Source organism: Spodoptera frugiperda, chromosome 1 (assembly GCF_023101765.2).
Source record: "Spodoptera frugiperda isolate SF20-4 chromosome 1, AGI-APGP_CSIRO_Sfru_2.0, whole genome shotgun sequence".
In the NCBI taxonomy this organism is placed as follows: Eukaryota; Metazoa; Arthropoda; class Insecta; order Lepidoptera; family Noctuidae; genus Spodoptera; species Spodoptera frugiperda.
Window position 1 is genome coordinate 13,532,444 of NC_064212.1, and position 18,301 is coordinate 13,550,744.

Consider the following 18,301-nt stretch of genomic DNA (forward strand, 5'->3'; position numbering starts at 1 on the left):
AGTATATTAGAGAGGCGAGATGGAGTGTCAGACTTTTACTGACTAAAAACCACCCTAATCCTACTCCTACTTTTCGAGCTAGAGCCCTAGCAATCCGCTAGGCAGTCCGCAGCTCCGAATTATGTCCAGCTGTGAATTACGATAATGGGTGAGTAAGTGATGTCAAGATAGGAAGACGACAAAATGTACTAGCTTCCCGAATTTTGCAACACTTAAGGAGAAAGAGGGAGAGACAGAACCAACAAAATGGCTAAACAAATTCTTAATTTCGTAGTATAGGCGAGTGATATATCAAATAAGGAAGTAAATATCAATTACACGGTTACTTAGTGAGAAAAAGAAATATTTATCGTTAGCGACACGCGACGTGTTTTCCGTGCGTACAGTGCATTTGCGACAGCAAAATTATCTATATCTGGGTGTATCGAAATACATAGTTTGTTAATGTTTCCCGATTGAGTTTATTTACGATATAGTATGTCTAACTACAGTATAGTAATTATAGTATGTCTACCGTCTACCTCGAATTCATATTCCAGAAATATTCCATGGTCCCTATTGATGGCTATTATACATAATTGGATTCTTAACCGTTCATTCTAACGGACACTTTTTTGAATTTTATTCCTAATGTGAAAATCATAAAAATGTGCAATACTGCAATAGCCAGTAACCCAGTCGTAGCTACAACGGTTAAGTCAGTGTAGGGCAGTTCCTTATGTCGAAAATGCAATCCATCCAATTCTAGTTTTCAAACAATACATTTCATGTAACTATATTATCTACAAAACATCGGGACAGTAAAAATAGCATCAGCATCACCCTGTCTATCTATCGGTCATTGACAGAACTTAACAACATGGACCGCGCCTGAAATATTTCCGTTAGCAAAATATTCTTCCATAGAATAAAACACAAATTGAGTTTGCCAAGTAAACATTATTTGCAATGCAAAAGTAACATCACAATTTGTTTCGTAAATACATTTAATATACTTCTTTGCGTTTCGTAAAATATTCTGAAGGTTCATCTCGCATTTTCTCCAGTCTGTAGAGGCAGGTGCAACACGGACAGAAGTACAGACGTAGGAACCGAGCGAACTTGGATTTCTTCGTGATCTTCGAATACCCAGACTGACTGTCTTTAGAACTCAAATGGTCATTAAGCTCATGGCTACATCTAGGTTCGAAAACAGCATAATCATGCAAACATTTTGCAGAAAAATCGATCACTTGCTCCTCTTCAACAATTGGCTCCTCTTTCTCAGGCTCCTGCTCTGGTTCATGCTCCCTCTCCCAAGACGTTAGTGGCATAAGATATTCTTCCAAATGCACGTTGTGTTTCGATGGTGGCTGAGACTGTCGGATCAATGTAGCCAAATTTACCATGGACGAGCTGTCTGGCTGGTGAAGACCATCTCCAGGAATTAGATTACCCACCTTTTCCTTCATATCACTGCTAGTCAAACATAGTTTCATTCTGAGCACCGTTATGTCCGAGTCACTCGGCCACGATACAACGTCTGGTAAGGGACTCTTATGGCGTTTTGAACGTAATTTCTTCAACTTCTTCTTACTGTCACTGTCTGATTTAGTTTTAGTTAAACCTGATTCTAAGCTTTTAGCTACATTTGCCGAAACTGAGCTTGCTGACTCGGAAGGAAGGTTGAAGGCTACTTGCCGAACACTGAAATTTCCATTTGCTTTCTGTATATCAATAATGTCTTCAATTTTTCTAATACTCTCGTCTGGAGAAATAACGTTGATATCCATTGTTTAAAAAATATTTTTAGCCATTTATTATTTTACAAATTTTTAATAATGTTATTGACCCAATCAGGATGGTCTATTTTGACAATAACTTATTAATTTATGACTTTTTAAAAAGAAATCATGTATTTAGTAGAATTTAATGAGCAAGTAAAAAAAAATCTTCTTACAAACTATTTTGTGAGAATTTCATCATGTTATGACGAAAATCCAAAGTTAGTCAGAATTATTAATGGATATCTGATCTCATACCATTATCTAATTATGTATAGAAAATAGGTTTTGTAAATTATACGTATTCGAATATTCTGAGTAAAAAGAACCGTGCGGTTGACATTTCTTGAAGTACATTCGGAAACTATTATTCTAAACGTCAAAAATAAAATCAAAACGAATAATTTTGTCTAAAAACATTTTAATTTTACCACAAATATTGTGTAACATTGTTCGTTTTTCATAATATTTAGAATGTTTTAGTTTTAATTTTAAAATGTAACTCATATTAGACGACAAACGAGAAATAAATCTGCTCCCGTTTCTGTACGAGTTTTTGAACATGACATTTTTCTCAAATGTCATCACATCGCCCTATGGGGAAGGATGGTGTAATGTTTTCGCTCGATTAATTTTTAACTTTCTACCATGGAATCTAATAAGACCGACGCTGATATTGGTGATAAGTGTAATTCGAATGGCGACTGTTCACCGACGCCCAATAAACAATCCTTCGACATAAATAACGCTAAAAATATTGATGACATCTCTACGCCTTCCGAGTTAAAATTTGATGAAGGTATTGTAAACAATTATTTAAACTGTTTGATTTTGAACTATCTGAGTACATTTTTTACATGTTCTACTTTATACCGAGTATTATTTTTGTGTGATTTTATTGATTATTGAAATAGAAAATGCAAGTGAAAGTTGCTGGTGCATTCTGCTAATGTCATTGATAACTTTGTTTAGAACCTGACTACGAGGACCCTGAAGTGAAGGAAAAGAAGAAAGAAATTGAGAAATGTTTGGAGAATTTGGACTGGGTGAATTTGGAACAATGGCAGGATTTTGCAAAAGGGAAAGCTGGACTAATCAGTGGTGAGTGGACAGTGCACAATTTGTTTACGTCGTTAAACAGAACAATACCTCTTCTGTCGTCATACACTGATATGACGACAAGTAATCTTGTGCACTGTACAATGTCTAACATTACAATAAATTCTTTTAAAATAAAATTTTCTTAGTATTTGCTAATTTGTAGTTGATTCTTATCAGAATGTCAATTTCTGCTCTCTAAATGTCAAAGTCAGTTGTTGATTTAAGGTTAGCATTCAATAAACCAATATTACTTTAAATTATTAGATAGATCTCTCCAAGATTTAAAAAATTCTGCCAAAAAGTTGTAATGATAAATGAAGTTTTACCAGAAATTTTGGCACTGCGTCTCATACTGCTATTTCCGAGTAAGCCGTAATTAATTTTATTGAATCATAAATAGATTTGGTCTGCGCTGATGTAAAACATTAAAATTTTACTATTTTCCTGTGGATATTTTGATCGGGTTTATAATTAAGTTCTATGAGACTAATATGTACCTGCTGCACTTATATGCTGTTGATGATGATGATGAATCTCATAATATTATTAAACCTATATAATTTTAAATATTAATTCTGTTGTTATTGTAGATGACTACAGAAGAAAAATATGGCCACTGCTAGTTGGTGTGACACAGGAAGAGATGACAGAGCCTCCATCACTAGATGAATTGTCAACACACATCGAATATAATCAGGTAATTATCTAAAAACATATTACAATTACCATCCAATTTGATTACAAATATTGCATTTCTCATCTTATTTTGATCTCAAAGAACTCTGACAGTTAATCTAATGTTGGCCCTATATTTAGAAAGCTGTGAAACATAATTTACCCTCTCTATTCAACTTCTCTAATAACTGTTATCTTCTTTAATAAAGTTTCCTAACTCTAACTGCCTTATGCAAAAATATACACTTATTTTTTCAACAACCAATTACACTGTTTTTTGCAATATAAAAATCGAAAATAGAATTAATGCATGTATATTTGTAACCAGGTGGTGTTAGACGTGAACCGGTCACTGAAGCGGTTCCCCCCAGGCATTCCGTACGAGCAGCGTGTGGCACTGCAGGACCAGCTGACCGTGCTCATACTGCGAGTTATCATGAAGTATCCACATCTCAAGTACTATCAGGTGAGACAATGATCAATGTTTTTGCCAAGCCAAGCTTAATGCAGTTTTTAAACTGTCATGGTCAGTAAAACTATCATCAGAACTTGTGACGGGATATTTACTATGTTTATTTAAGTCTATGAGTTTCCAATATTTCAGCACTGTTACAAGCCCCAAGATCACGGATGAACTGGATATCGAAAACTCATAGACATAAATAAACATGGTAAATATCCCGTCTCAAGTTCTAATGATAAATAATATATATATTTGTATCCTACAATTTATATATCATGTGGTTTACAAACAATAAAGTGTACCTATAAATAAATAAAGCCACAACCCGACCACTGACATGTTCAGCGGCTGACACTTGGGCTCGTGGTTTTTAGTCTAGTTTATAAAGATAAGTTAAATAGAAACTGACACATAATGATTCTGATTGACTTGAGTAAAGCTAATGTTGTTCTGTTCAGCGATTTTGATGTAAACATATGTGTATGCCTGCGGCATAAAGCCCACCTATGTACACTTTCATGTGCATGAAGAGTAAATAAATAAAATAAATAAACAAGTAACAAACAAATATACAAACCTTCGCATTTATAATATTAGTAGGATTGTAAGTGTCCTTATGTAGTGTGTGAGGCAAAAACAGCGCATAGGATTTGACTTAGAAAAATCTTATTAGCCTAGAACCTGGTACACCTACAGTTGCTACCACCATTTATGTATCCCAAACATAGCATTGTAACGTTTTTTTCTCTTCATTGTCCAACGTAAAAGGAATAGAACACATTATATAATACAAAGTTAAAGGTTTGTCGTGTGTTTGTGGCCTGAATATAAATTTGAGTATCTAATCCAATTAGATAAAACAATAGTAATGACAGTAGTAATTAGTTTTAGCGGGTTCAAGGCGTGTGTAGATCAGTAATGGTATTTGAAGTACAAAATACGAGTATTATGTATATGATACTATATTGTAATGTTATTGTTTTGCTACGCAATTGAACTAACATTCCTAAGGAATTAATTGACCATAACATAACAAAATTTGAGGAATATAATATCTAATTAATTCTTATTTATACTGAAACTTAAAACTAGGTACTGATAAATTCATTATTATATTAGATATAGAGTTTCTTTAATATTTTACTCCAAATCTATTTTTGGCATAGTTTCAATGTGGTTACTCCAATACCCACTTCGTTGTATACGTTTTATCTCAGAGTAAACAGATGGCTCGAAAATCGATCCCTGATGTTTACTAAATAATCAGTCTGCTACATTATGCATGCGTACCTACACAAACAGTGTCTATATTTAAATTGAAACAGCGTATTTAAAGATTACACGAGTAATATTGTATATATTACTCGTGAATTGAGTCCTGTTTCCCGTTAATGTGTTTTATTTATAAGGTGTTATTCTGGTTTTTTTAGTAACTTAAGAGTGACTAGAAGGAAACTCATGTGTATCAATGTAATAGTTCCTTAGTTGACTCTTTAACAAATACACAAATTATTGTTTCGGGTCTGGGTGTTATGTGTATGTGAAATTTGTAAACGCACCTACGACACAGGGGAAAATTCTAATGAGCGGCAAATTAAAAACAAAACAAAATATATTCTACTCTGCTATAAACACTTTATAAATCACATCAACATATCAACAACCTTTATGTGGCCACTGCTCACCAAAGGCCTCTTATGACATTGGGAAAAAGTCACATTGGTACTTGCCGTCGGTAGCAAACCTTCCCATGCATGAGAAGCAGGCGTCTTAAACCACGAAGACGTTTCTATAATACCTATATAAAAAATATTTAACATGCATCGACTTCTTCCTTTGCGTAATACTCCTCTCTTAAGACAAGAAAACTCGGTAACTGTTTCATCTAAATACGGAAGAAAACAAACAGCATCGCTATTCGCTAACCTTGATAGCGTGAACTCGTTATCAGTTACACAATAGTTCATACTACGCTCAGCTACACACAGACTGAAGTAACTACAACCCGTTTATATTGTTCTAACTTTTATCTTGATTACTAGTTTAATGCCTCGGTAGGTCGAGTGGTCGTAAGTGCGACTGCCGGGCAAGAGGTCCCTGGTTCGGGCAAGGTATTGTTGGGCTTTTTTGGGATTATCGAAAATTTCTCAGTAGAAGTACAGAGTCTGGAATTGTGCCCAGTATATGGCAATAAGCTTAGCTTCTATTAAATGGGACTTATAACACAAATGGTGATAATTGGATGTTCATTGTACCAGTGGCAATACGTGCCATAATGTGCACCTCTGCCTACCTTTTCTGGGATAAAACGCGTGACGATACGAATTCTAATAACAGCTGTGAGATATTTTGCTGTTTGATAAAACGTAAATGTTTGTAGCGTTTCTGTTTAGTTATGATGTTTCATAACAAAACAGAAGCGCAAAGAAATTAAAACAAACTTTATTTTTTGTCGAAAAATACGTCCAATCTTTTTCTATCTGATCCACTAATCGAATTAGAAATCTTGCGATCAGCGTACCTAATATTATCAGAAAATTTTTTTTTATAAACCTCGCTCTAAATTATCTTTGTCACATAATATCGAGTCTCGAGAAAGTCTTGATTATACGCAAAAAAAAGAAAACTGTAATTGTATTTTTATATTAGTTAAGCTTACTTGTGCTTAGCAAATAGAGTACGCGGCATAACGTCACGCTTTTATTATTTTCTCGGTCACTGATCCGTTGTGTACCTATCTAGCCGGCGTACACAATAAAAATAACTTCTATATTAATAACTTTATTGCATTATGTTATAAAACTTATAAATAATACTGGTCTTATTGTAGAAAGGTTTAATGTAATAGTAATTGGGTGTCATTTTGCCAGATTACAGCATTCAAACTGTATTAATTTTAATTTATTTCTGAGCGTAGCGTAATAGAAATACTGAATGCTATTTTTTATTTTACTTAGCCCGGTTATTGGATCGTACCACTAGCATGTACAATACCCGAGTTATTATTCAATAACAATACAATAGACCTACTCTCTTTTATACGGGACTGGCAATTAAACTAATATAAAACATATTACCGTCGGTCAAATTAAACACCTAATTTTTTGAAGTGTTAAAAAACAGTCATTTTGTCATTTAATATGTACCAATATTCTTACCACCAACCCGCATTTCGGGAGTTTCTCTTTATTTATCTCCAAGGTTTGAGCATTAATCATACACGCTTGAGCAAGCGTAGTGTGAGAAGAGACGTTTTGGTCAGCAGTGGCCACTTATAGGCTGTTGATGATGATGATGATGAATATTCCTGCATACCTCTACGAAGAATAAAATTAGGATTTTATGTCACAAATAAAACTTTCTTCAACCAATATCTTTCTGTCTCCAGGGTTACCACGACGTAGCGATCACATTGCTGCTAGTATGCGGCGACAAGGCTTCGTTCCCGCTCCTCTGCCGGCTGTCGTACGGGCCGGGGGCTCCGCTGGCGCCCTTCATGCAGACCACGATGCAGCCCACGCAGCACCTGCTCAACTACATGCTGCCAGTCATCAGCAGGGCTGACAGGAAACTCGCTGAGTGTTTAGACAAGTCAGTGTTTAATGTATTAAGTATTAAGTACACCATCTTTACACAGTCCGTTGCTGAACTGTACTGCATAATGACTGCACGGTTGACGCAGTTAACGGGTTCGATTTCCGTATGGAGCAACTCTTTGTGTGATCCACAAATTTTTATTTTGGGTCTGGGTGTCATATGTATGTGAACTTGTATGTTTGTAAACGCTCCCACGGCGCAGGAGAAAAATCAAAGTGTGAGGCAACGCACCTGTACAAAAGAGGGTTACTGTAATCTTCACGATTGGCAGGTGGACCGGTTTTCGTATTAAGTTACTAAGATCTCCATTTTCTAATGTATATTTCTTGTCAGGATCGTCATCATCGAGAGATTTCAATCTCATTTAGTTTTACTTACTTATAGATAATCAGAACCGACTACTAATTAGTAGAAAAGTGCTGACAGTACAGTCAATAAACATCAACCTGAAATCTCTTTCACTTGAAATATGCTGATCATCATGAATAATACCTAGTACCTACACAAAATACCTGAGTCACTCGTGATTTCACTGATTGACTAATCTATCACAGTCTTGACATAGAAAGCTGGGACACGAGTTTTTCGACACCGGCCGCTTGAGGTTGAACAAGCTTGCTTTTTTTCGAACCTCCTTACCAATTTTTTGGAACCTTTTGTCAAACACCAGATACTGTTCAGTTTATTTACTTCTCCCACTATCTATCTATGTCAGACTCTTACTGATTAAATGCCACGCCGTTCCTACTCCTGCTTCGAGCTGGAGCCCGGGTAACCCGCAGCGGCCGCAGCTCTAAGCTATATTACCGCAGCTCTGGATTCTAGCTTGAAGGATAGAAACATTTATTATGACAGCCTTTCAAGAATATTAAATAGAACATACATATAAAGTCCCATTAGTTTTGACGCTGTATTAAGCTACACTTTGGAACGGGCACCTAACTTCACTGACAGACAGTCTGACGGACAATGCAATTTGAAGTTTCAAAGAAGCCTAATTTAGGATTAATTGAAATAAATGCTTTGAGGACTAGTGTAGTGAGTGTCTACTAAGAGGACCCGGTGCTTCCTATAGGTGCAGTTAGCGGCCACCTGGGAGGCCGTCCGCAATTCTATATTATAGCTTGAACGATACAAATACTTATTATGACATTCTTTAAGTATATTAAGTACATAATGTTTATTTCACATTCCAGAGCACAAGTGGGCACGATGTTCGCTTTACCCTGGTACCTGACGTGGTTCGGCCACAGCCTGAACAAGTACGCGGACGTGGTGCGGCTGTACGACTACTTCCTGTGCGCGCCGCCCCTGTTCCCCGTGTACGTGACGGCCGCCATCGTGCTGTACCGGGCCGACGAGGTGTTCAACTGCGAGTGTGATATGGCCATGCTGCATTGTTTATTGTCTAGGGTGAGTATTTATTGTTACTTGCAACGTAGTTTTCTATCTGGGCACGAACGGTGGGCCGGCTCGACCGAAGTGATACGACGGCCTCAATGCCCGAGAAAACCAACGTGAAACAACGCTTACGTTGTATGAGTGCGGTTACCGGAAGCTTAATTAGGCCCTTCCCAATTCCTGATTCCCCAACAATCTTTGAATTCCTAATCCCTAAAAGGCCGGCAAAACACTTGTAACGCCTCTGGGGTTTCGGGTGTCTATGGGCGGCGGCGATTGCGTAGCATCTGGTGATACGCCTGCTCATTTACTGGCTTATATCATAAAAAAATGTTCAGCTTTAGATTAATCCGCTATTTATATTAGGAACATTGTTTACTTAAGAGTGCATTTAGAATTTCGACTCGACTAGTTTCAAGCCACGCCAGGTCTTCTACTACTATTTAGGTTAACATAATATTTAACTATTTAGATGTTACATTTATAGAAGTTATTATCTAATTAGACTTGTTTAGACAAAATTGGCTGAAGTATGTACCTTGTTCTGTGATGTCTGTCTACGTCAGGAGATTAGGTAGTGTCTGATGTGAATATTGTTGTTTCCAGTTACCAGATGACTTACCATTCGAAGACATCCTCGTGACCGCCAAGCGACTGTACGAGGACAACGACCCCACTGATCTCGAGGCTGAAGTAGCCGCGCTGGAGAGGAGAGAGTGAGTTATCTCTTCCATTGTAATTTTTTTAACGTTGATAAATCTGCGTTTGGCCACCAACCTGCTTACTGCCAGGACGGCGAAGCGAAGATGTGGCTGAAGATAGAGCATTTTTACAACATTTTAAGACTTGCTTTGTTATTCAAATCACACAAAAAAAAAGTTCTAATGTTACGTTTTTTTTTCAATACGCAAAAAAGTTACTTGTACATATTATTATCTCGTCCCTTTAAGATATGTTAGAACTTCGAATAACCCCCTATTACTGTCAATGTCAACAAAACTCAAGACCAACCCTTCCTTCATCCACAGAGAGGAACAGCGTCGCCTAGACGAGGAGCGTCTAAAGCGTCGCCAGCTAGCCAACCGGCGCAATACATCAGGTCTAGCAGCCAGACTGCGGCGCTGCGTGCCGGCGGCGCTGCGGGCCGTGCCGTGGTCGCGGCGCGCCGCGCTGGCCACCGCCACCGTGCTCCTCGGCATCTACGTCTACTACCGACCCGACCTACTCTTCAACAGGTAGCGCCACGCTTACCAGTTTGTCTTCTTCCGTTTCTAAGCCTATACTAATCTGATGGAGTTGTTGGAATTTCGAACTTTAACACTGTTGTTATATAGTATGCCCTAGAAGTTGTATCCTTAAACTGTGCAAGGTTTTGAACTGTGAACTTAGGCTGTTATGTCTTTGAGGCTTGTTTTAAAGCAGAGGGCATTCATTGAAAGGTTTATTCTTGTGTTGTAAATAGGTTTACAAAGGTAAACTTCACGTTTATTGTTTGCCCTCCCCGTATATGTTTCAAATAAAAATCAGTCCTTAAGTATTGTAACGGTCATTCTTAATAATGTATATCGGTTAGTTTTGGTAAAAAATGTTTAGTAACCAAATCTAACGTCTGATTAGTTACTTAGAATGACCATAGAACAAACAGTTGCAGTATTAAACTGAGAAGAGTAATATATCCTTCTACCAATGTCCTAAGGTTCCTAAATTAAGGATTATGTAATTATTATTATTTATTATTTTATATTACTGCGTAATATATCGTGTACGTGTGTGCTTGTGATCAGTTCGATATTATGTTGGATTTATTGATTTCTCGCGATGAAATTAATTTTAATCACAACGTTTTTTGATCAGTTTCGATGTTCTATTTATGTTTCGTTTCGTTGTGTTTTAAGTGCACTTTCTTTCTACTTTTCATTTTTCTTAGATGCATGGTCAATTTTATTTGTCCTTAAAAGTATAGACTTACTGAAATACCTATACTGTACTTAACATTACATTTCAATACACTACTAGGCACACAAAAGTCTACATAAACATCAATTGTCAATCAATTTTCAACTCTGCATCCATTGATAGAGAGTTCTATTTTGTTTACCTTCAATCCTTTCATGCAAATATGTTCCTGTGTTCGTTTGATCTCATATTGTGTGTTCCAACAATTCCAACAGCGTAGGGTTGACATCTCACACTGCTGCCATCTATCGTGCGACACCTCATTGTAATAGTTGTGTAAATATTTTATACATGTGTACTTGGAAACTTGATCTATATATTGCGCAAGATCTAACTATCATTAGATGTAAAGATCTGTGAAAAAGTGAATAAGTTTCAAAAACACTGTTTTAATTCTAATGATATTTATGGTCAAGTTTACAGGTATTCATATTTAAAAGTACTTAACATTGTAATACTACATTCAAACATTGGTATTTTACAGAGAACTTTAACTGAATTTCAATAAAATTTAAGCCCTTTTGCTAAAGATATAAGGTTGAAATTCTCTGTTCATCATTCATAGCTTGGAATATGGTTCGCGCCATTTTGTTATCTGGTCTATAAAATGGCGTCGGAGAATTTGGCGGGAATTATATTGCTTACTAACATCACGTGCGTTTTATAGAAAGTAAATTAACCGATTTGATCAAAAAATAAGAAATGATGTGTTTGTTTTAATTGAAATACTCAAATTAGATTTTAATTGGCAATGTTATAATCATAGTTATGTGATTTATTATTTATACAAAACGAAAGTATAAATTATTATGTTGTCACTAATGAATTTTCGAATTAATTTTAAATAGTGAAAAAAATGGAATTATAAATAAAATTGTACCAAGGAAATCTAATGTGAACCTAAAATCTATGTATCGAAAGTCTATATTGCATTGGTCACGGGAAATGGTGCTTGGGCAGTGTGGGTGTCATCGCTTATTGGCAAAGACGGTAGACAAACTGAGGTTAGAGCAAAATGCGCTCTAATGTGTACGGCTTAAGGGATAGTATCGTGTAATCGTAAGGAAGCTTGCTAATGTTTTATGTGCGGTAGAAATAAGATGGTGGTTTTCTATTTGAAATTTATTTTTGCATGTCTAATTGAGTTTGTACCCTTAGTACTAAGTTTGCTTTACGTCTAAAGTGCTCTGATTGGCCGGCTCGAATAAACCAACCAATCAGAGAACCGAACCCGTACTAAAGGTACTGTATGGTAGCATCAGATTTATACTTATGGAGTCGATTTTCGAGCTCATTCGACTAATTCAAGCTCGAAACGGAGTTGTGATTTTCATAAAAGATGCATAATAATAAATATTAAACTTAGTCAAAGAATATTGGTTAAATATTTTTCCTTTTAATTGGACATGTGAAAATATTTATTCAAATAGAATAATAATAATATAGATTTATTTGGAACAGAACATGCGGCTTTAATTGTAATCCTAAATTATTTAGTCTGTATTCTAACTATGTTAGTATTAACATAGCAATGTTTTATGAAGCGCTTCCTTAACTTTTTAATTAAAGCATCTCTGTTCCTAATCGATCTATATTCGTGTTCTAGTGAGAGCCCGTTTGGCTAAATGTTCGTGTATCTGTGTGCAAAATTGTCCGAAACATAGTCTTTTTTAAAAGCGAAATATTTGGTCCTGTTAAGTAGATCAAACTCTTTAAGGCCGCTTGGCAAAATCTTTGACGAGCTAAGCATATACCTAAGTAGATATGACTCTGTAAGGCCGCCTAGCAAAGTATTTGGCGGGATAAGCAGATACGTCTTTTATAATGTCACTTGGGCAACATTTTTGATAATTTATTCTCGCGCAATCGGGAATTTTATAATGCTAAATGATTGCTCCGGCGATGCGATGAATGAAATTGGGAATTGCCATGTTATGTATGAAGTAAATGTGCTGTAATCCTGCCTCAAAATGCGAAGCTGTATGTAATGGCTTGTGCTGAAGTATTGATAAAACCGCATTTTGATGTAAGCTGACATCGAAAACTAAGTGTCAATTAAACTACTAAATCTAGTTATAATTACACACACCAGGTGGCAGGCAGTGTTTGTGGTTTCTGTCAACAATCAAGAGATGGCACTAGTGTTGAAAATATCTCCTTTTATTCAAAGTATCTCATTTTCAATTACAATGAAATATATCTGGCGTAGGTTCAACGTCTGGCTTGCGTTCAGATTTATCTACGAAATTCACAAAGCAATAAGCAGCTGGTTAAAGCAATAACTGCCGTAAGAAAACTATTGAATGCAAATCGTCCGCTAAGCGTCGGTTACCGGTAACAGACGTGGCGGTTTTAGCGTATTCGTAAATAATAAAGAACTTTAACACTCACAGTTAAGGTATATTTTAAACAAAAATATTTTTTCATAGTTACAACAAACATTTAACCAAACGTGCTAAATAAAGCGATTAGTTCGGTAGTGTAAGACTCAAATTAAATTATTAAACAATGCCTTACAGTTATGTAAGTGTATCTATGTAACCAACGCGATTAACATTAGATTGAATAGATCGACTCGACTTTTACATGAAATATAATCGAATAGTGCCTCTGTAATCTTAACTGTTTACTAGTCCAATTGTATAGTCAGTGTCAAAAACTAATACATATATTAAATTATTCTAAATTAACACAATGTAACCGATAAAGTTTCGGTATCTAATGAGCTAAATTACCTAAGTTTATTTGTATTATAACTTTCGTGAGACATACTAAATTACAAATACTTATTATGTTATCGGCTTACTTATGTAGCTGTTTGACGAGGAACTCGACTAGTTTTAAGCAATGCTAGAAGCTCATATTCAATGACACAGTGAGTGATGATGATGTGAGTGAGAGTGAATATGAGCCTCTAGTATGGCTTGAAACTAGTCGAGTTCCTTGTCACATAGTTACCTGAGCAAGGCGAAAAACATTATAATTAATTTATCTAAGTTTGACTTAAAAAAGAAATATTACAGACAGTACCAATGTACCGTCTGTATCAAGTTTTGGAGATAAGGCTCATCTATAAACATTTAATATTGTTGGACGTTGTTTTTGATGCTGACTGTACAACGTTTTTATGAACATTTTAAACGCTATAGAAGTTAGAGGCGCGGTTTTATAATATTTTATAAAATTTTAACTTGTCTTTCGTTATAACTTGTAACAGAAAGTATCAATGCACTGTTTTATATAAACATTTTTATATGAAAACCAACTTAATGTTTTAAATATAAAGCGTCCTTAATTAACTACCAATATGATAAGATTAAAAAAATAGGGCTGATGAAAATGACTTTCTGTTACAAGTTGTATAATGACATAAATAAGTCTGCATCGAAGAAAAGTTTTGCTTGAAACGCAGTGTAGTTAGAAAGTGCACGTTTAAAGAGTAGGAGTTTCCTACGAGATCTCGGCTTGAGATTATATTGTATGGAAGCTACGGAATGTTGCTGTAGGAGTCGAACAAATGTTACAAATAATATAATTAAGTCGTTAGGGCCGTGTTTGAGGATAACGCTTAGTATTTTACTTAAGGTCGATTTATACTAGTGCAGAGTCGAAGCGCAAAGCGTCTTTCCAAAATTGAACATAACAAATTCAACCTTAACTCCACAGCGTAACGCACACATTACTTCTGAGATTTTATTCTATATATGTTCGTGCGCAGACGCGCGAATTCCGACGAATGCGCGCGCCTTTTTAAAATCTCAGATGTAATGTGTGCGTTACGCTGTGAAGTTAAGGTTGAAATTATTATGTCCAGTTTTGGAAAGACGCTTCGATGCGCTTCGACTCTGAGGTAGTATAAATCGACCCTTAGAGTTTTGTAAAATGCCTCGCTTTGTTGTACATAGAGTTCATAATTGTTTGTTAAATAAAGTTATTGTGTATGAAATGTTCGTATCTTCTCATAATAAATTTCTAAATTTAATTAATTAGAGGCATTTCTAAAATTTGTTTTGTATATCTGGCAAAATTAATTGATTTGTGTAAATGATGAGTTTTTTGGTTAAAAATGTGATATTTCCTTAATGTTTAATGTGATTAGGTTAAAGTTGTTCATTCCTCGTTAGTTGTATATCTTCACGACCAGTCTTAATGGTGCTGAATCGTGACGTGAGAGGAATATAAGCATTTACTATTTATTGTTACTGTATGCACTCTAGAACTGAAACACTAATGTTTGTTAAGGTAAAGAATGGAAAAAAATGTTGTAAAAAAATAATGGTAGTCTTTTATTAATTTCGTTAATATCTACCAAATTGTTTGTCACAGTGTTTGATTACAATGTGATCAACTTTTTGTACTGACTGTACTTTTATAATTAAGTTTAGTTTTCGTTTTCTTGTTGTTTAGATTGGATCTTTTAGCGCATGAACATACAATTTAAAAATCATCTACAAATAAGTCTTGCAAAGGGCTATAATTTCTAAAGCTGTAATCTTGACTTATTTTTACACCTTAAACGCCCCTTACAGTATGTAAGTGCTTCTTAATACAGTGGCACAGTGTCCCTAATGTTTTAAATACATTAGATTACAATTTAATGACTGAATGACAAACATTGGTCTAAATGCCAATATAGCTTCCTATAAATTATAAATAATATTTATTTTGCAAATTGGTCTACAATGCCGTCAATCTCTTAAATAACTAAATGAGGCCTATTTCCCATAGGTAGTCCCTTCATGTGATAGATTTTTATAACTACATTCGGCAAAATAGCTCTTGTATCGTTAAAAGTTCCAATCTAAACAGCTGCACATGTAAATATCTATTGTATATAATAAATAACACATAAAATATAGTCCTTTCGTTGTTCATATTGTTTGCAGTGTTGTTATTTTAATTATCTTCGTGTTAATGAAAGAAGTGAGATTGATTGAATCTGATTACGTGGTTGATAGTTTAGGTCTTGTGATGAGTTGAAATTGTTCCCATTAATATAGTTCTGAGGGTGAACAAATGAGGGACTTTTACTGACAAGATGGTGTTAATTTAGCATGAGGTCTATTTGTCAATGAGTAATTATTTGTTAAAAATCTTTGTTTTAAATCCAGTGTGAAAGTCCAAAATGTCCAACATATTGGACATACATTTTTTACAATGATTAGACAAATGTTTTTGTCTCATGCTACATTGACGCCATCTGTGGGAAAGGCTCATTGATTGTTTACTCTTTGGAAGTAGCGGCTGACTGTTTCTGAGCGAGTTCGATGACCCGTCTTTCGAGGTTTTGTGTTTCCAAATCCTCCTCACTTGTTGTCATATAATATACGTGGTAATAAATGAATTACTATAAAAAAGACGTTTCAAGGGTAGTATAAAGAAGTAAAATGAAATACGAACATAGTGCAAGTCAGCCGCTTTTACTCTAGTATTATATATTAAGCTTTACAATGGGGCTGGTTAGGTATATTCTATTAATAAACCGTTCATTTGAATGATATGTCGCAGCGGAATGTAGTGAGTTCATACTTGTGTTGTACAAACTGTTTTCGGTAAATAGAATTCGAGGAGAAAATGAAATTTTTGAATTATGTTGTATGTTGAGTGGAGAAGATTGACATACAGTCACGATCCTCAGCATTGAGGGAACGACCAGAAAGAAGTATGTTAACTGCTTTAAAAGGCAAATAACTTCTGAATCCTTTGGTCGTTTAAGGCACATCTACTTACCATTGAGTCGTTATAACTATGGGCACCTGTACCCGCCTATCAGGTGAGAAAGACATGGCGCCCATGGATATAATACCGTTTATATTTTCATAATTTCTTTGGTTTTAAAATACCGTTTCTGTATTTGTATGTGCACAAGTGTGAACTTACAATGTTGTCGAAAATGTAATGAATACGGCGATTTCATGAAATGCAGAGTCGGAAATACATGTTTATTACTGAAGTCTGTGTTTTATTTGTACAATATGAGTTTTCCTTTAGTAAATAGCTTGAATACTCCGCGTATATTTTGCACACAGGTACTTTGGACCTTATTGCTATTGGTTTAAAGATATTTTTCCACATTTTTCATTTCTTTTTTGTTCTCAACTTTCCAGAAGGCGCGAGAATGGCCTGGAATTATGACTGTTAGTGATACCGACCGGTTTGAGGTACAAAATAAAATAAATATTTATTTGGGTTTATTGTTTATTTTCTTTTAACAATACCACTTTAGATGATTGGAGGACATTTTTATTTATTATCTAATATATCATTCATAGAGTGATTCATGAGAAATAATTCATTATTAATTACATTTCTTAATGAGTTGATAACGTCGTAATAATTATAATAAAGCAGTGGTTCCCAACCTGTGGTCAGCAGAAGAAAAAAAATTGAAATCCATGAATTTAAAAAAAAACTAAACACGACTAGACCCTGCCCAATAAATACCACAGTTAAAACAGTATATCAAAGAAGACAACTGAGAGAAGCAACTGATTATGTACACTATTTTCAAGAGTGAATGTCAAAACCGGGGATCGCATGTAAAAAGTAATGCCTAGAAATATGTAATGGTCCACTGGGTTTTAAAAGTAATCCTTGACCAGAAAACGGTTGGGAACCTCCGCAATAAGTGTTATTTCAAGATGCAAGACGATTAAATGAAATTCATAACTTTCAGGAATTACAATTTATATTTACAGAACAATTATAAAACAATAATAATCCGTCTCATCGACCAATATTCGAATTAATTATTTCCCGCCATTTTTAAATATGACATTTGACGTTCCATTTCAGCTAACAATTATTTTTAAAACAATTTATATAATCTATGAAATAATGAAAGAGGTTTAATATATTTATTCCTATGAATAGTACTCAGTAATTAAATACTATCCTTTTTATATTATAATTCCATCCTACATTATATCTGTCTGGTGTTGCTAGTGGTTGTTAACACTCGGCCATCCTGTGCAGAACGTGTCCCACGGTCTTCGCTGCGATTTCCGTTTGCAGATGCAAATTTCTGAAACAAATAAAACATCCAGCAGTATCTATTGTATATCGTACTAATAGTTTAAGAGGCCAACCTGGTAAATTACATTTTACATACAATACAGCTATCTAAATCAAATCACTTTAATGCAGCGGACAGTGTTCACATAGCCATTCTTTTAATCAAGAACTTGACCACACAGCAGTCTTTTAATCAAGGACTTGTTCACACAGTTGTCCTTTTAATCACGGACTTGGTCACACAGCTGTCCTTTTAATGAAAGACTTGATCACACAGCTATCCTTTTAATCACGGAATTTATCACATAGCTATTCTTTTAATAATGAACTT

At 35.1% G+C, this 18,301-nt stretch overlaps 2 protein-coding genes across 2 annotated transcripts; one reads left to right on the top strand and one right to left on the bottom strand.

Annotated features, from left to right (window-relative positions):
* Nucleotides 1-919: 919 nt before the first annotated feature.
* Nucleotides 920-1,873, bottom strand: LOC126911080 (uncharacterized). The gene has a single exon (XM_050696106.1). It carries the CDS (start codon nucleotides 1,770-1,772, stop codon nucleotides 987-989), a length of 786 nt encoding a protein of 261 aa, XP_050552063.1. The 5' UTR covers nucleotides 1,773-1,873; the 3' UTR covers nucleotides 920-986.
* A 456-nt stretch (nucleotides 1,874-2,329) lies between these two features.
* LOC118273417 (TBC1 domain family member 20) lies at nucleotides 2,330-17,150 on the top strand. The gene is made up of 9 exons (XM_035590381.2): nucleotides 2,330-2,562; nucleotides 2,736-2,864; nucleotides 3,455-3,561; nucleotides 3,868-4,005; nucleotides 7,391-7,593; nucleotides 8,796-9,012; nucleotides 9,607-9,716; nucleotides 10,029-10,235; nucleotides 17,064-17,150. Exons 1-9 carry the CDS (start codon nucleotides 2,412-2,414, stop codon nucleotides 17,089-17,091), a joined length of 1,290 nt encoding a protein of 429 aa, XP_035446274.1. The 5' UTR covers nucleotides 2,330-2,411; the 3' UTR covers nucleotides 17,092-17,150.
* The last annotated feature ends 1,151 nt before the right edge of the window (nucleotides 17,151-18,301 follow it).